This window comes from Myxine glutinosa, chromosome 2 (genome assembly GCF_964187855.1).
Source record: "Myxine glutinosa chromosome 2, kmMyxGlut1.1, whole genome shotgun sequence".
NCBI lineage: Eukaryota > Metazoa > Chordata > Myxini > Myxiniformes > Myxinidae > Myxine > Myxine glutinosa.
This window is the reverse complement of record NC_136262.1, coordinates 15,150,368-15,170,455: the sequence shown is the minus strand read 5'-3', so window position 1 is coordinate 15,170,455 and position 20,088 is coordinate 15,150,368. Positions and strand designations below refer to the sequence as shown.

The 20,088-nt window shown below is 44.4% G+C and overlaps 1 protein-coding gene across 3 annotated transcripts in view; it reads left to right on the top strand.

Moving 5' to 3' along the window:
* SLC33A2 (solute carrier family 33 member 2) overlaps positions 1-15,585 on the top strand; it is a 51,062-nt gene extending 35,477 nt beyond the window's left edge. For all 3 annotated transcript variants that reach the window (XM_068108686.2, XM_078773000.1, XM_068108684.2), the window contains 2 exons: positions 12,529-12,638; positions 14,704-15,585. In XM_068108686.2, the coding sequence (XP_067964787.2) occupies positions 12,529-12,638; positions 14,704-14,865 (272 nt within the window). In that variant the 3' untranslated portion in view covers positions 14,866-15,585. The remainder of the gene's footprint in view (positions 1-12,528; positions 12,639-14,703) is intronic.
* The last annotated feature ends 4,503 nt before the right edge of the window (positions 15,586-20,088 follow it).

The window sequence follows — 20,088 nt, the reverse complement described above, 5'->3', positions numbered from 1 at the left end:
TCTTCTGCTAACCTTTCCTGGAGTTCTCGTTCCACTCTCCTTTCCTCTGCTTGTTTCTCTTCTCTCCTCTCTTCTGCTTTCCTTTCTTCTTCTTTTAACCTTTCCTGGAGTTCTCGTTCCACTCTCCTTTCCTCTGCTTGTTTCTCTTCTCTCCTCTCTTCTGCTTTCCTTTCTTCTTCTTTGATCCGTTCCTGGCTCCGTAATTGCAACTCCAGTTTCCGGAGCTCAACGTCTTCTGGTTCTTCGGGTAGCCACTCCCAGGCTAACTCGTCCCATGTTCCTAATCCCACCATAGATTGTATCACCGTGGCCTGCAACTCTGCCTTCCTCAAATTAGTTCGGACCTCCACGTTAAAATGTTTGGCCAATTTCAAGAGGTCCGACTTTAGTAACGCTCGGAACTGTGCCTCACTCGGTGTTACCGCAAAGTTCTGTGCCACAAACGCCATGGTGACTATCGTTAACACCTGTTAACCTTCACCCAAGACTTTACCCCAATTTCCCCAAAAATTTACCAATTAATACTTAATTAATAAATTTTAATTAATAAAAATATTATTTTATTATTTTATACAAATACACTTTTAGATCCCGGACGTAGACCCAATTGCGAATCGTAATTTGGACGAGCCCCCAATTCTGTTACGTGGTCCCCTCGGTGACTACCTGGTCTCAGTGACCCCCGGACCATGAGAGGACCTTCGCCAGAAAGTAGTATTATCTAGGCGCTTTCGCAACGCAATCCCTATGAATTCCACCCAAGAGAAACTGATGTTCAATGATATATTTCCAGGGTAAGGATATCATACAATTTCAAGGATACAATCACGGATATATTCCCCGAGCAATCCACAACAAACAACCATCAACAATTCCCAATCCACAATCAATTCCCTATGTTATTAAGATGGCCATCTTATATATGTGTGTCCACTTCTGTACTCACGACCCCCTTTTGGTCTCTGCCCCTCACAATGTCTCTGGGCCCCTCCTGACCAAGATGCTGGTCGGCGTCGCCGCACTCGGGCGGTTGAACGAACCCCGGGTGGACGTGTTTCCACCGGGCAGGTATCGTACCAGGCACCGCGGCTGCAGCCCCTCGTGGCCACGCGAAGCGGGTACGGTAAAGCAAGCCAAAAGCCCCACGCCGCTTGCAAGGCGTGTTAGGCCCCAACGTGCGACCCGTACGCGTCTGTTTAGACGGTGCCGCGAACGGTGCCAGACGCGGGGTCGATGCACGGCCCCACGTCAACTTGACGTCTCCACCGGGTAGGTACACGTCCCGGTAACTCCTCTCGCCAGACGGGCTTCGGAACGCCGCTGTTCCACGCAGCGCAAGGTCGATCCCACCTTTCGTCGGAGCGAGGCGAGGAAAAAGAAGAATCGTCGCTTTTCTTCCTCGTGGCTTTTTTTCTTCCGTTTCCGGTCACTTCCGTTTCCGGACACTTTTTCAGAAGGGCTCCTGACCCTCCAACCACAACAACCCTTAATCTACTATGCATGGATAAGCAAAGACCTGAATGGGAATTCACATACATTCACATAAATATGTAACACTTCTTCTTTGCGACAGTCGGAGCATGATACCAATGCAGATCTACCTGGATCTACATATCCCCCTACCCAAAATTCATAACAATAATTACACTATGTAGAGTGTGGGACCAGGTACATAACGACACTATGTTTGGTGTGAGACCAGGTAGATAACGATACGATGTAGGGTGCGAGACCAGGTAGATTGTCATAGATGTACGTTGTTTAAATAAGAATGTATTTATGAACGGAATTTGCAGAACAAGGCCTTTCTGCCCATGTAGCTCACATTCTATCTCAATTCCAACAATAACTAATTTATATTTATTACCAACAGGAGATTTGCACAACATGTTATACAACACACAACTATAGACAGTGGTCAGATAACATTCAAGGAGACAACCACACACAGTCAGACTGCAATTAGTGTTCTTTTCACTTGCGAAAATCGAAGATTTTTCAAGTATATCGGTCGGTTGCGTTTGTTATTCTGTCTGTTGGTCACTCGCCTACAGGTCACAATTCTAAACCAATCGTCATGAAACTTCACCAAGTTGTAGAGGTCGTCACAATTGAGAAGCCTATTGATTTTGAGGTCAAAGATCATCTGGAGGTCGATTTTCTGAAATCTCCATTTTTCATCCGATTGACTTGAAAATTGAACAGCATTTGTACATTGAGTCAATAAATTGGTAAACGAACTATTTTTGAGGTCAAAGGTCTACTCACGGTCAAACTTCCAAAATCATCAATTTTCATCTGAACGTCAATTTTCATCCGATTGACTTGAAAATTTAACAGCATTTGTATAGTGCCTCACTGAATTGGGAAACCAACTACAGACTTGGCATTTAATATGGAATATTTTTTTTTTCTTGACTTGGGTTTACTTTCTTAACTCAGTATATCAATCTGGTGAGTTTCTTTTATGCTTCGGTGATTTCTTTGTTAAAAGAACCATGTCACTGATTGTCTGTCACAGCAAGAAGTCAATAACAGGATTATATCACAGGTGGCGTGACAAAATGTACGGACAGGTACATTTGACGATTGGCTTCACAGTTGGGTGTACAAGGGTTGTTGCGTTCTGTATTAGTGGAAAACAACTGCTGCACGTCTCCAAAAGTTATTGCCGTTTCCTCTGGAGATGGTCCGTCAACTCGACAATGCTGTTTGTCATGGAGTGGTGGCTTTACGAAATTACGGCATGAAACAGCGTGCTATTGCTCGGCAGTATGGCACCACTCAAGGTCAGGTGTCAAAGATCCTGAAACGAAATGCTCAGAGGGGTGTCCCTACTCCAATACCAAGGCCAGGACGTCCCCGCAGAACCACAAGGAGGGATGATTGCCAGCTGCACCGGTTAGTCCGCAATGTCCGTACCAAGTCAGCTAATCGGCTTAGGGCTGAGTGGCAGCAACTGACAAATGTGCCTGTATCCAGAAGGCTAGTCAACCAACGACTGGTTCAAGCAGGCTATCGTGCCAGGCGTCCCCTGAGAAAGCCACGCCTGACCAGACAACACCGCCAGCGCCGATTGCAGTGGGCCAGAGAGCACCGTCAATGGCAGCCAGGACACTGGAATCACGTGATCTTCAGTGACGAGTCTAGATTTCTGGTCTATCGTCAAGATGGCCGCGTCCGATTGCGCAGACAAGTGCATGAACCCTACAACAAAGATTGTATAGTGCCAAGAGTCCAAGCTGGAGGTGGTGGGGTGACCGCTTGGGCTGCTTTTCATGCAGGGGGAAAAACTGACCTGGTTGTTCTGAATGGAAACCTGAACCAGTTCAAGTACAGGGCCATTCTGGAAGAAACATTGCCTCCATTTGCTCGTGCAGCCTTTCGAGGAAACTTTGTCTTCCAAGATGACAATGCACGGCCTCATCGTGCTCGCATGATCCAACACTTTCTTGCTGACCGTGGTGTAGAGCATATGGAGTGGCCTGCCATGTCCCCGGATATGAATTCGATAGAGAACTTGTGGGAAGAATTAACGCGTCAAATCGACCACTTGGACCAGCAGACGACCTCTGTGCGTGAATTGCAGCATGCTATTGTCACTGCATGGCAAGCGATTCCTGTCCAAACCTCGGCAAATCTCGTGAACAGCATGCCTCAACGTGTACGTGCTCTCCAGAATGCTCGTGTGGGTTACACGAAGTACTGAACTGTAATTTTACTGTCCGTAATCCCAGTCGTAATTTAACTTTTGTTTTTGTTAAAAAATTTTTTGGCTAATTTGCAAAATAAAGAGATACTTCTGGAAAACGTACAGAAGTTTAACACAGTACTGTCCGTGAATTGAGTTCGATATCAGTGTACATCACTTTCAAGGATCAATTTATTTGTTTTTAAATGTCAAATGTGGTTTTTGTTTCTTTTAAAGGTCACATTAACAAAATCTAGAATAATTTCAACATTATTCCAATGAACTTTTGGTTCTAAGACATCTTGAAAAGTAAGTTCACCCCCACAAAAAAATATTCCATATTAAATGCCAAGTCTGTATTTTTAAGGTAAAAACGTCAAAGGTCAACTCAAGGTCAAACTTCTAAAATCATCAATTTTAATCCTATTGACCTGAGCATTGATTAAGATCGTCAATTTTAATATTAATGAAATTGAAAATTTGATGTATCCATGGCAACCTTTTTGTGCGGAGGGGTGGATTTTGCAAGTTTCGTGCTCTGCATGACGTCTTCTTGTTTTGCCTGTCTGTCTGTTTGTCAATCGCCTACAGGTCACAATTTCAAACCGATCTTCATGAAACTTCACCAAATGGTGGAGTTGGTAAAAAAAAAAAAAAGAAGGATAATCACTTTGAGGTTTAAAGGTCAAAAGGTCAACATAGGCCAAAGGTGAAGTGAAGTGAAACAAACACTCACCAATTTGGTGAAGTCCTTTACAAGCTTCACTGGCTCCCCATCTCCCAGAGAATCCAGTACAAAATCCTCCTCTTGACCTACAAAGCCCTCCATAACCTGGCCCCATCCTACCTGGCTGACCTCCTCTCCAGACACACTCCCACCCGCAACCTCCGCTCTGCTGGTACCAACCTCCTGACCCCCCCCATCCGGACCAAATTTAGATCCTGGGGGGACAGGGCCTTCTCCATCGCTGCTCCCACCCTCTGGAACTCGCTACCTCACACCATCAGAGACTCCTCCTCACTCACCACATTCAAAACATCACTCAAGACCCACCTGTTCAACACTGCATTCAACATTTAACCCACAGCATCTAACCCCTGACTATCTCCTCTCCTTCTCCCTCCTTTGTGCTTTGAATATTTCCCTATTGATTCTTCTTTTTTTGCAATTGTCTTTATGTTTTGCTATGCGTTATGTTTTGCACTCTGTCAAAGCGTCTTTGGGCTTCCTGAAAAGCGCTATATAAAATAAATGCATTATTATTATTATTATTAAAGGTCAAGCACTTTTTTCAAATTTATAATATCCTTAGTTTTCATCCGATTGACTTCAAATTTAGAGAAGATTTGCATATTTGGTCACTGAATTCAATTACGATTTCTTTTTGAGGTCAAAAGGTCAACATTGGCTGAAAGGTCAACATAGGTCAAATGTCAACTTACAGTCACGTGAAAAAGTAAGTACACCCCATGTAAAGTTTTGACCTTTTCAACATATTTCAACGTACAGCTATTTGATCTTCATTTCAACAATATTGACAGATAAAGGTGATATAATATAACAAATATCATGAAACATTTAAATTTTGGAGTCCATTGTATAATTTAAATAAACATAAATGCAAATTTCCCATGTGCAAAAAGTAAGTACACCCTTGGCTCTAATAGGTGGTATTGCCCCCTTTGGCAGAAACAACCTCAAGTAGGCGTTTCTTATAACTGTCTACCAGTCTCTGACATCGACTGGGAGAAATTTTTGCCCACTCCTCCATGCAGAATTCTTTCAGCTGTGCGATGTTTGAGGGGTTTCTTGCATGCACAGAATAGAATAGAATGATCGTTTTGAGGCCATTTTTCCCCGCTAAAGCGGGGGTTGGCCTTGCGGGCCCCATGACAATCATGGTTCCCTGTTTGAGGCAATGTTTTTATGGCCGGATGCCCTTCCTGACACCAACCCTTGGTCGCCTCTTAGGATGCGCAGGGATACGGTGTACTTATTCTAAACCGGGGTACACACCGGGATCATTCATCCCAGCAAGCTGGTACTCAATTTGCCGACCTCGGAAGGATGACAGGCTGAGTCAACCCCCCTGGCGTTAATTCAGCGATCGATCGGGATTCGAACCCAGGATCCTAGGATCCCAAGCCGGCACCCTAACCGCTAAGCCAACACCAGGCTTTCTTGCATGCACAGCTCGTTTCAAATCCCCCCACAACATCTCGATGGGATTTAGATCCGGGCTTTGACTTGGCCATTCCAGAACCCTCCATTTCTTTCTTTTCAGCCATTCCTTGGTAGATTTACTGGCATGTTTAGGGTCATTGTCATGTTGCAAGGTCCACCTTCGGTTGAGCTTCAACTCTCCGACAGATGGCCTCACATTATCACATTATTTAGGGTGGCATAGTTCCGAACCCGAAGGATCGGTAACCGACACAATTTCGGTCTTCGAGGCCGGCCGATAGGCAAAGTGTGACCAGAAGGGACGAGGTTCTCCTGACCACGTGGCCCTCGACTTGGTTGGGTTTGTCCGCACAATGTGGGCGCTTTCAGGATGAACTTTATCCGGGGAGCGTTTGGGCGCCCCGGTCTGATACTGCCGCCCACGCGCAGAACAACTTGTGAGTGCACGTGGGTCCCGGCGGTCCCACTGGCCTAGCGCTACCATGTTTAGACAGCGAACTCCGTCCCCGGGCACCGGCACCTACTCCCGGAAGTTTGAGAGAATAGCGGCGCCAGGCACGGTAGGACACCCGCGGAGCCCCGGCGGACCAGGGACGCGCGAGCCTACGCGTTAGCGTGCTACGGCAGAATCAACGGCTTCGGCCACGGTCGGGCCGATACTCGGCCCGGTCGCACCGGGAATGAACTGGTTCGACGCCCGCGCTGGAGAGGTCGCGGGCGACTGAGATGTATTAACTAATTAATTAATTAATTTGAGACGTCCGATTTCTAGTGTTTGGAAATTTGGAAGAGCTTGACCCTAGCCTTTCCCTTGCGAGGGCAAGGAGGAACTTAACGCTTGACACTTAAGCTTAGTTTGAAGTACACCCTGACCAGCGCTCATGGTGGGACGGCAAGGCAACCAGAAGGGACGAGGTTCTCCTGACCACGTGGCCCTCGATCTGGGAAGCGAGAGGTGTTCCATTAGTGGACGCGCCCCTCACGCCCGACTTTTGGGCGGCCCCGGCAGGCCGTTTGTTTTGACGTTCCGTGACAGGCCCCGCACCCCCACCTCCGGGCCGACCGGGCGACCGGAATGAATCCCGATGTCCCGATCCGAACCTTCAGAGCGGGCCGGCTGGGGAGTGCCTGGCACCCCGTACCTGCACTTTCCGTCCCTGCGGTCCCAAATACCGGAACCACCCGAATACCACTTTATTCGACAAAATGAGGTGCGGCCTACATCTAGGCAAGGCCGCGTGACGTCATCGCGCTTTCACCTTAAAAGACTTATTTGATATAAGTTAATATTTTGATATAAGACTTCGAAAACCAACCCTATAGAAGTCAATACCTCCAACGACACAGGCGCGCATTCGTGCCGCGTGACGTGGTGACGTCATCGCGCTTTCACCTTAAAAGACTTATTTGATATAAGTTAATATTTTGATATAAGCCTTAGAAAACCAACCCTATAGAAGTCAATACCTCCAACGACACAGGCGCGCATTCATGCCGCGTGACGTGGTGACGTCATCGCGTTTTCACCTTAAAAGACCTATTTGATATAAGTTAATATTTTGATATAAGCCTTAGAAAACCAACCCTATATAAGTCAATACCTCCAACGACACAGGTGCGCATTCGTGCCGCGTGACGTGGTGACGTCATCGCGTTTTCACCTTAAAAGACCTATTTGATATAAGTTAATATTTTGAATTAGTCGGTCAATTTTTGCCCAATCTTTGCAATAACCCGGTGCAATAATCGAAAACTGATTCAAAATGGCCCCTTGCTACGATTTTCCACGATCACATTTTATTTTCACGTACTTCAAATCGACGGATTTTTACCAAATAAAATACCCCACTCAATGCACTGATGTCGTTTTTGCGGCAGAAGTGAAAACAGATTCTAATTTGGAAATAAAACGAAGGCGTGCACAATGTAACAAAATCTCCTCAGAATCCAAAGTCGTGCCGCGGAACGTGGTGACGTCACTGCGTTTACAGGCTTAAACGGCAATTTTATATAAGTTAATATTTTGAATAACTCGGTCAATACCAGTCCGATTTTCGCCAAATAAAGGTTCCCGTTATCCACAGATACCCCTGTATCCTCCTAGAGGTGAAGTCAGGATGAATTTCGCAAAAAATAAAGTCCTTCGGCGACGAAAATTTAACATGGGGTTTTCCTATGTAAATTTACCCTGAAGTAATTTTACCGAAAATCCTGGAAATTTCGCGGGGCCAGTTTCTGTCGAGTGTTAAGACGTACTAGCGACTGCGAAATCCGGAATCAGAATTAAAATCCGAGCCTCCGTTAGCTCTAAGGGCCCCCCAAAACAAATCGCATATATTCCTAATGAAAAAACTCCGGAGTTCCTAAATCCCAAATCCCATGCCATCCGATGTCAATCCATATATCCACACCTCGCTACGAACGTTATGCATCTAATGATAAGCATAAGAGCCATCAAAAAATATTTTAAGACCAGTTTATTCGATTAAATGTGGCGCGGCCTAGCATCTAGTCAAGACCAAGTCCCCAAGGCCGACCACGCATCCCGACCCCAAATTCCTCATCGACGATAACTAAACAATATATTATATGACTCGCACCGTACATACCTCCTTCTAGTTCTTGTTCTTGTCTTGGTATACTCACTCAGACTCACCCTCGCACAGGTAACCGAGGTTGAAGAAATGGCGAAGCGAGGCGACCACCAACAAACACGTCCTCGCCTCGAATTTCCTCCCGCCCACACAATCGCTGGGAAGATGGAGGGAACAAAGGCAGGAAAGAACGAGAGGGAAAAAGTGTCCAGTGCACTCTTATCACGACTGAATCCTCTCAGCTCCCCCAAATGGCGTCTGCTCTGCTTCATGTCCAACTCGAACTCTTCTTCTTCGAACGACCTTCGATACTCGTGCCGGAGACGTGATGACGTCACTGCGCTTCACTCTTAGAAAACTAATTTTTATATAAGTTAATATTTTCAATAACTCGGTCAATTGTTGCCTAATCCTCGCCAAACAAAGGTTCCCGCTACCCACGGGAACAAAGGTTCCCGCTACCTCAAGCACCCTCTGGTGCAATGAAGAATTCAGAGTGGATTCTAGGATGGTGAGCTGCCCAGGCCCTGATGCAGCAAAGCTGCCCCAAACCATAATATTTCCACCACCATGCTTTACAGTTGGTATCAGGTTCTTGTGGTCAAATGCTGTCTTTGGTTTTCGCAAAACATGTCTTCTGGTACTCTGGCCAAATAGCTCTACCTTTGACTCATCTGTCCAGAGCACATTGTTCCAGAAGTGCTGGTCTTTGCCTAGGTGTTCATTGGCAAACTTTAGTCTTGCCCTGATGTTCTTTCTGGACAGCAAAGGTTTCCTCCTGGCACACCTCCCATGTAGATCAAATTTGTGTAGCCTCTTTCTAATGGTAAACTCGTGCACTTTGATATCAACAGTGGCAAGAGCTACCTGTAGGTCCCGTGATGACATTCTGGGGTTCTTAGAGACTGCTTTGAGCATCTTGCGGTCTGCTTTCGGGCTGAATTTGCTGGGGCGGGCGGCCTGGCCTGAACAAGTTGGCAGTTGTTTGGAATCTTCTCCACTTGTAGATGATCTTCCGGACAGTCGAATAATTGATTTCAAATTGTTTGGAGATCTTTTTAAATCCCTTCCCAGAATCGTAGGCATCTATAACCTTCTTTCTGAAGGCCTCAGAGAGCTCTTTTGATCTAGGCATGGTGACGCCGCATGACGCCGCACACGTCAACAACAAAGAGCAAACCAAACTAAATGTCTTTTTTTTTCTTTTTCTTTTTTTCTGTATACAGAGTCGAGGCTCGTGAAAGAGCTAACATTTATCAAACAAACAAATCAAACAAACAAGCAAACAAAGTATATAAAAAGGGGAGCGGTCGACAAGATGGGGAGAGTAGGGGAGGAAGCACACAAACACAACATTTGAGAGCAGGGACATCGGGAGATGTGTGGGAGGGAGAGGGCCTGGCGGGAGGCAGGATAGGTATAAAAAACGCAAGGACACCAAGGACTTCCAGGAAAGAAGACAAAGGTCACCTCAAAAAAGTGGATTTGGGGTGAAATTAGCGGGGGTAGAAAAGATCAAGGTTTTGGATTGGGGAAGATAAGAGATGGTGGTGAACAGCTGTTTTAAAGACCTGGAGGGAGGAGTGGGATTGAAGAGAGTGAGGGAGTTTGTTCCAGAGGCGGGAGAAAAAAGGAATGAAGGAGTGAAGGTGAGCAGAGAGTCTTGATTTTGGCAATTTAACCATAAGAAGGTTGCAGGCAGATCTTGTGCGGCCTGTACGAATATTTGGGGGACAGAGCCCAGAGAGAGCTGGGGGGGCAAGGCCAGATAGGAGTCGGTAGAAGACGGAAAGACCACCAACCTGCCTGCGGTCAGTGAGTGAAAGGCCCTCGGAGGTAGCTTCATCGCGGGAGATTCCAATGATTCTGAACGCTTTGGTTTCAACAGCGTGAAGACGAGCTAGGTGTGAGGCAGGAGCACCAGCCCAGAGGGGAGAACAGTATTCCATTGAGCTGCGGATGAAAGCCTTGTATGTGGTGAGGAGCTCAGGTGTGCCAAGGAAGGACTTCGCACGACGGAGGATGCCCAGTCGGCGAGTGGCTTTGGAGGCCAGCTTGGAAATGTGGTTTTCCCAGGAAAGATCATGGCAGATAGTGAGACCCAAAAGCTTGAGTGACAGAACTTCTTGGAGAGGATTATTCAGAAAGTAGATGGGAGGGTTGTCCAGTTGGTCTTTCCGGAGAGACATCGTAAGAGTGTGAGATTTGTCAGGATTGAAAGACATGTTCCACTTGTTTGACCAGTCTGTGTTGTCCAGGTCTGCAGAGAGTGAGGAGGCTGCAGACTGCCGATCTGAGGGATGAGGAATGGAGCGGCAGAGAGTGGAGTCATCAGCAAAGAGATACATAGGATTTTCAAGAGTCAGAGAGATTATTGATGAAGACCAGAAAAAGCACAGGGCCCAGAACAACACTGAGGTCTGATTTAAACCTGGTCTGAGGTTTAAATCAGACAGGTTCCTCCAAGATCCTCTCTAACGATGTTCTAATCATTTGCACCTGAGCTGGTGCACCTGATTCTAATTTTAGTTATTTGAAGTAGTGATAAATGTAAGGGTGTACTTACTTTTTCCACATGTGAAATGTGTATTTATGTTTATTTAAATTATACAATGGACTACAAAATGTAAATGTTTCATGATATTTGTTATATTATATCACCTTTATCTATCAATATTGTTGAAATGAAGATCAAATAGCTGTATGTTGAAATATGTTGAAAAAGTCAAAACTTTACCAGGGGTGTACTTACTTTTCATGTGACTGTAGGTAAATTTTGTAAAATCCTCAATTTTCATCGGATTGACTTGAAATTTGAAGAAGATTTGCATATCAAGTCACTGAAATCAACCACTATTTATTTTTGAGGTCAACATAGACCAAAAGGTCAACATAGGCCAAATGTCAACAACTTGGTTAAATTTCTAAAATCCTCAATTTTCATCCAATTGACTTGAAATTTGAAGAGGATTTACATATCAGCTGACTGAATTCAACCACTATTTATTTTTGAGGTCAACATAGACCAAAAGGTCAACATAGGCCAAAGGTCAACAACCTATTTCAGGGATTTCGCAAGTATGATGCTATGAACAACATATTTCTTGTTATTTTTTGTCCCTTCTTTTTTTTCTTTTTTTTAAATAAAAGGCATTACAGGGTTTTTATTATTATTATTATTACACACTTTTATTTCACCTCATCTGAACTTTGTTTGTTTGCCCCGTTTCAAATATTTGAGCCGTTCGTTATCTAGGTCCCATACGTCCGAGAGAGCTGAAATTTGGTCCACGCTCCTCTTTTCTGGTACCTTTTCGTTTATCAAAATTTAATTCCAAAAATCAATTTTTAAAAATGACAAAAAAAAGGTTTAAAATTTTTTTTAAATACGTGTGTAGCCCTAAAACATGTTTTTTCTTTTATTTGTTTCATACAAAGTCAAGGCTTGTGGAAGAGGTACAACACAGAATGGATCAGGATGCAATATAAAAAAGGAACAGCAGAAAGAGAGTGGGGGGACCAAGGAACAAAATGTTTTCTATCCCACTGATAGATAGATCCCACTGATTTGGATTTGGACCTGAATCAAAAAATAAAATCGGCTTGTTCTTGTCACCTGACCAACTCATCCACCTAGTTTAGTCATAACTCGTCTATAACTTTTTGAGATATCCTGCTATATATCGTTTTTGGCCCTATCTCCCAATGGTGAAGAATCACTTAAGAGATTCTACTAGCCGGATCCAGATCTGTATCTTCACCAAAATCTAATCATTTCGTCCTTGTCACATACACTACCTCTCCACCAATTTTCGTCCGAATCCGTCCACAACTTTTTGAGATATCTTGTTCACAAACAGACAAACAAACAAACAGACAGACAGGGGTGAAACCATAATCTCCATCCACCTTCGGTGGCGGATGTAATAAATAGATGACCCGTTTTGCCCCTTCATACTTTCTGCCAAGAAACACCTCCAATGAAACACCTCCAGTCACATCACGAGATGTACAGCTGACATTGGTAATGATCTTTGGTCTATCTCTCTCAATTACAGCAATTGCTGTGGCAACCATTTTGGGGGAGCACCTAGCTGGAGGCCTGCTGACAACACTCACGTTCACTCTCATGATGCGGTGTGTGCAGGGCATGTCCGTACACCTTCAGGTACGTTGCATCTTGGAGGTACCAGCTTCCTGTTGTATTAGACGCTGTGTAAAAATGAAGGATGGTTTTGCGGTTGCATGCTCGCTTCAAGAGGAGACGGTTGCAGTTCCACAACATAGTATGATGCATTTATGAAATCCTATTCATACTTTGGGTGCATCCCAATCATAATTGGAAAAAAGTTTTTGTTTGACGTCGATGCACTCCTCAATCGCTAGACGGAATGAGTTGAGAACTTCTAGTTATACTCGGGATGTTGGTTTTGGTCCTTAAAAAAAATAAAAAATTAGGATGGGGAGATGATCCCAATTCTACATAAATTTTCATCGTATAGCTCAACAAAAAAATTTGAAATATTTTACCCAGAGCTTTGTTTTTGTTTACACTTTGATAAAGACAAACTCATTACACCACTTGTTACATTTGTGATGTCGCAATGATCCAGACAAATCGGAGGGGTGAGAGGGCCAGGTTTTTGTCTTTGTTGAGGCCTCTACCCCAACTTTGTTCGCGCTAAAATGTATTTTTATTTGGGATGACCTTTCAATGTGAAAGCTATACTTCCATCTGTGTGCATTCGAGCCAATTTGAAGACGGCGTAGAGCTCGGCTCCATTTCCTTCTCCAGTATGAAACACATCGCAAATCTGTTTTTAAAAAGGATTTGATGACTTTTTGAAGCATTTTTCTCTTTTAAAAAGTGGCTTTTTTCTTTCAGATTTCGGAATTTTGTTGAATTTAATACCTCAGAAGGGGGTGTAAGCAACTTGGACACGGGAGGGGGGTGCCAGAACTGTAAGGTTGGCACAGGGACATCACCAGGGGTTTACGGATCATCACGGTAAGGCAGGCTCAGGGAGTCACCATCAGCCATGATCTTTCTTGGGCAAACCACCTCTCAAATTTGGTCTCCCAAGCCAGCTGCCGACTGAGCATCCTCCGTTGTACAAAGTCCTTCCTTGGCACACCTGAACTCCTATCCACCTACAAGGCCTTTACCCGCAGCTTGATGGAATGCTGCTCTACCCTCTGGATTGGCTCCCCTCCCTCACATCCTGCTGAGCTTGACATCATGAAAACCAAGGTTTGTCATCACGTGATGAAGTTGAGTCTACGGGCCTATCACTTTGCCATCGCAGACAGGTCGGTGGCCTCACTGTCTTTTAACACCTCCCTTCTGGTCTTTCACCCTCTGATCTTTCCGTGCTTTTCCCCTTCCTTTCCCTCGTTCCTCCCTCGGGTTTCTGCAGGGCGTGCATGGTCCACCATCAATCCTCTTCTGGTAAAAACCACCTAAATCTAGGATTACTGCTCACCTCCACTTTTTTGTTCCTGTTTTTTCCCACCTGTGGAACCAACTTCCACATTCTCTTCAATCTCATTCTTCCTTCCAGGTATTCAAGACAGCTGTTCAACACCATCTCCGATCATCCCAAATTCAAAACAATGATTTTGTCTACCCTCATTAACCCTCCCCCTCCCAATCCCATCGCAATCGTTCCTCATTCCAAATTTCCAGTTTTCTCTCCTGAGTTTCATTCTGTAACCATATTGTCCACCCCATGCTACCTCTCCAGCCCCTCATTCCTCCCCACACCCATTTTTTGTCCAAGTCTGCCTCTATCTTGGCCTTCCACTCTGCTGTTGGTGTTCCCCCCTCTCTTAACTGTTCCTTCTGTCCTGGTGTGGCCTGATCTCATCAGTGTACTAGTACTAGCTCTTCCATGGGCCTCGACTGTGTATACACAAAGGAAGTAAATTTTACAGTTAACCAAATGCATCATATTTGGGGTAAGGACTGGGACACTGGTATAGTCTTTACAGATGATACTGTAGGATCTTTAACATCTGGGGATGGCCTGCTTTGCTTCGCTATCTGAAGACAACATGCTCCGAGATGCAGTGCCCCCTACTGGCACCATAGCTGAAGGTTGCTTTTTTATTCGAGTCCAACTCCTTCAGAACTAATTTTCAGATTAGCAACTGAATGATGAGCACGCTCCCAAACAATCTATCCTGCCACCCCCTTTGCACATATGATGTTGCTCATGTGTGTTGTGTTGCAGGTGACGTGCTTCAGTACATTGTCCGCATTGGAGCTCTTTGGGAAGCTCGTCTTTGCATCCATTTCGGGCATTGTTCTGGATGGCATTGGAACTGGACCAGGCTTCCTCTTATTTTTGCTTCTCGCAGGGCTGCCACTGCTTTTGCTAAGGCATATTCACTAGACAAGTTTTGTACTCGGACCCAAAAACCGAAAGCTGATGCGAAGGACTTGTGGAAGATTTTGGCACATTGGTGGCTACGTAACGGTTCGTAGCATTTCAGAGACACTTGAAGCTAAAGTACTGAATCTCCACCCAAGGGTTTACGTGAAATTGGATAGAGAAGGTAAGAGCAGTGATGCTGCCTCTGCTTCCATCTGCAGGCTCAACGGGATATGTGTGGATGCTTGGAGTCGACCAAATATACTTGGGTTTTGACCGCTCAAGTGTGGAGACCAAGGACCAAGGATACGACGGGACATCGGTTTATGAACTTGCCCATCTCTACTTATCACAGGAACCTAGTGTGGAGGACAGCAGGACACACACAGCAATTCGCAAAGAAACTTTCCCCTGTGCTCTGGGAACGATTAAATGTCTGAACCACAGTGGTGACGGAAGTAACCACAATAGGTGACCTGAATACAGCTGACAAAGCTGAAGGAACACCATGGAGAGCCAGCTACAGATGAACCACATGATGGGCCAAGCTCTGTATGCAATTTGGCAGCATCAATAGCCCTATCACAGCTCTTGTGATGAAAATATACATTTGTGTTGATCCCCGGATCCGCAGAAGGTGAGGTTTCAATGTTGCTGCAGATATGGGTCCTCATGGCTCCAAAAATTCCTTCACCCAGAGACTTCTGAGTCCATCGAAATAAAGATGTTGCTCTGTAATTATTTTTTGCTTTTATTATTAATTTTGTATTTCAAGGAAAAGGCATCTGTAAATGTATTTCTTACAGATTACCTTTTTATTGAGCTTAGCTATATTATAGTACACTCACCTGGATTACATCCCCAGTGGAATTGGATCCAAATTAAACAAAACATTGTTCCAGTTCCATAACGGCACATGGGTTATGGAGCAATATCCTTTCATTAATGATCAAATTGGCTTGAATTACATGTACTAGCAACGGTACTCGCCCCATGGGTGGGGCTTCAATTGGGAAGCCCAAATGAAAAGGCAAAATATCAGAAATTGAAGGCTTTTTTTATTTCAAACGATTCATATAAACATCCATTGAATCATATCACACGCAAATCATCAAAATCTAAACAGTACATGGCGCCCATTTTGAAAAAAGATTGAATTCTGCAAAACGAGAGCGGCCGCTACACGTCTTTCTCAGTCGCACGTTTATGTGTGAAGAGTGCGTGCCGAATCTGTAACACGGAAGCGGCCGCTACACCTGTTTCTCGGTCGCTTTGCACACGCTGCCGTGTTACTTTGGAGCCGCACGTTTATAGAGGAAGAGTTCGTCAGGAGTCTATCTACTCTCTCCTGGTACGTAGAATTTTAACAAAAGCCACATCACTGTTCATATCGGTAAATATTATTCCATCGTGTTTGGAAAAATTGGAAAACTTTGAAAAATTGGAAAAACAATGTAGCCTATTTTACTCCAGGGGGTCCTAGGATTGCCCACCCAAAATATCGTTGCGATCGGTTCAGCCGTTTTGGCGGTACCTTCGAACGGACAGACAGACAGATGGACGGACGGACATTTGGTGAATTATAGTAAGATGCACTGCTCAGGGTACATTTGACAGCTGTCTGGAATATAACGACAGTACAACTGTGGCCTACGTATTAGTGGCTGATTAGGGGCGATACAGGAACTCTGCTCGGGCGCTCCTCAGTCATTCAACTTGGAGTGTGAGGTGTCAGCCCCCCCTGTTCATCTTGCGTCGTCCGTCGCAGATGAAGAAGGTGCCAATCAATCCATGGGAGGTCATCCATGTTGATATGTGCGGTCCATTTCCCACCGGCGAATACAACCTCGGTAATGTTGATTAATGTTCCCTATGGCCAGGAGCAATTACCCTGTCATCCACTTCCACCCAGTCCGTCATTGGAGGCCTAATGTCTGTACTTTCCACCCTCGGCTCTCCACATTAATTGTATCAGACAAAGCAACCAAGTTTATCAGTTTTGAGTTCAAACAAGTTTTGCACCATTTGTGGAATCAAACACCGCAAAATTACACCTTATTGGCCTCAAAGCAACTCGGAATTCGAACATTTTTTTTTCCGCACTCTGGGTAAAGCTCTTCGCACATCATTGCATCAATCACAGGAATTGGCATCAGGAACCCTTCACAATTCTGCTAACTTATTGTACAACACCGCATTGCATCGCAGGGTATTATCCAGCAGCACTTTCTATGGGAAGAGAAGTCCACACCAAAATCCCTCACCTTCCAACCCGGATCAACAATCCTGTACTCCAAATTCCCAGGTCCGAGACTGGGTTATCGAACAAAAATAAATCAAACAAAATGCAGATGCCAAGTGACAAACATGCAGGTGATGCCGTTCTTCTCCAACTGCCAAAACAGAATTAGCAGAGTACCACCTACACCTTTATACAGTAGGAGCAGTAAAGGGTACAGGTGTTTTTCTTCAACAAGATGGACAGAAAATAATGCCCAACATATCACAAGTTCAATGATTTATCAGCAAAGTTCATTCACAGTTTTGGGGAGAGGAGGAGACGGAGGATGTTGGTCATTCCCCCAAGCAAAGCCGGCCGGCCCTCCTCGATACCTATGGGATTACATTACAGATTTTTACCTCCGCTAACAAAGGTGGATGGAGGTTATCTTTTTCACCCCTGTCTGTTTCTTTTTGTTTGTGTCTTGTCTTGGACTGTTGTGTCTCATTAACATATGTTGAACACTTACTTCTCACACCTCTGTTCAGGTGTGTATGCAATCTACTGTTAAAGACTTTTTCAATGCAAGGTTCAAAACTCAAGGGATGGGAAGTCAACAAAGGATGAGAAGTCAACAGATTACCAGTGATAAAATATGTGAGTGAATAAGGGAGCAGAAATAAGTCAAACAGGCAGGGATAGACAAAACAATTGGGGGAGAGAGAGCGAGGGGATGTTCATGAAGTCACATGTGAGACAGAGGGAAAACTCTGTGTGCACATTGCCCATTTTGACCCTGAGGATTCTATGAGGAAGAGTTACCAACCTGTGTACAAATCTGAAAAATGATGTCCTCCGTGTCCACGGTACAATCAGGACCGAACCTTCAAGTCTTCGACACACACCACACCGTCATAACATTGTCACACAGACATTTTTGTCTTCCTCGATTCATTCCTTGTCACATCAATCCCTCATTCCTTCAAATCCCCTTACACCAGAACACCTGAGTTAATGTACAGAATTCACCTTGTTTTTGACTAATGACAATTATTAATTTGCTAATGGTGTATATGAATGATTTCAGGTTATTATTACAGTTGGCATATACAGTGCATTCAGAAAGTATTCAGACCCCTTCACTTTTTTCACATTTTGTTATGTTGCAGCCTTATGCTGAAATCGTTTAAATTCATTTTTTCCCTCATCGATCTACACTCAATACCCCATAATGACAAAGAGAAAACAGGATTTTAGAAAGTTTTGCAAATTTATTAAAAAGAAAAAACTGAAATATCACATTTCCATAAGTATTCATACCCTTTGCTATGACACTTGAAATTTAGCTCAGGTGCCTCCCATTTCTCTTGATCATCTTTGAGATGTTTCTACACCTTGATTGGAGTCCACCTGTGGTAAATTCAATTGATTGGACATGATTTGGAAAGGGACACACCTGTCTATATAAGGTCTCACAGCTGATAATGTATATCAGAGCAAAAACCAAGCCATGAGGTCGAAGGAACTGCTTGCAGAGCTCAGAGACAGGATTGTGTCGAGGCACAGATCTGGGGAAGCCTACAAAAAAAATTCTGCTGCATTGAAGGTTCCCAAGAGCACAGTGGCCTCCATAATTCTTAAATGGAAGAAGTTTGGAACAACCAGGACTCTTTCTAGAGATGGCCGCCCGGCGAAACTGGGCAATCGGGGGAGAAGGGCCTTGGTAAGAGAGGTGACCAAGAACCCCATGGTCACTCTGGCCGAGCTCCAGAGATCCTGTGTGGAGATGGGAGAAACTTCCAGAAGGACAACATCACTGCAACATTCCATTGATCTGGGATTTATGGCAGATTGGCCAGACGGAAGCCTCTCCTCAGTGAAAGACACATGAAAGCCCGCAGAATCTTGTTTCTTACAGTCTGAGAGCCCTTTAGGGTTTTTTTTGCGAACTCCAAGCGGGCTTTCATGCTTTCATGTATACACATATATATATATATATATATATTATATATATATATATATATATATATATATATATATATATATATATATATATATATATATATATATATATACATACATACATCATTCTTGTGTCCCCAGAAGTAGCGTGTGGCGGAAAAGTGTCAAATGTCAATGGCACGATAAAATAGTGCTATCACATTTTTGGCAAATTAAGTGAAAAATTTAGCACCTGCACCCCAAAAGCAAGCAGGTAACTGATCTATTCGGCATGTTCTCCACATCGGAGCAAAATTTTGATCAAGAAGTCAATTTTGTGCAAACGGAAATAGGGATTACGTTCAACATATATTGTTACCTCTGCCACAAAAGGTGGACAGAGGTTGTTTTTCATCCCTGTCTATTTGTCTGTGAGCAGGACATCTCACAACGTTGTGGACGGATTCGGATTAAATCTGTTGGACAGGTTTGGTATGTACTCAGGATGAATTGATTAGATTTTGGTGAAGATCCGGATTGGGATCCAGATACAATATATATATATTATTTTGTATACAGGATCGAGGCTCGTGGAAGAGCTAACATTAATCATACAAAAAAATCAAACAGACACATAAAACATATAATAAGGGGAGCGGTAGACAAGATGGGGAGAGAAGGAGAAGCACACAAACACAACATTTGAGAGCAGGGACATCGGGAGATCTGTGGGAGAGAGAGGGCTTGGGGGGAGGAGGCATGGGAATGGAGGGGGGGAGGTGGGAGAAGTATAAAACACAAGGACTCTGCAAGGACTTCCAGGAAAGAAGTTGGTATTTCAAAAAAGTGGATCTGGGGTGAAATTAGCGGGGGTAGAAAAGATCAAGGTTTTGGATGGGGGAAGATAAGAGATGGTGGTGAACAGCTGTTTTAAAGACCTGGAGGGTGGAGTGGGATTGAAGAGAGTGAGGGAGTTTGTTCCAGAGGCGGGAGAAAAGAGGAATGAAGGAGTGAAGGTGAGCAGAGAGTCTTGATTTTGGCAGTTTAACCATAAGAGGGTTGCAGGTAGATCTTGTGCGACC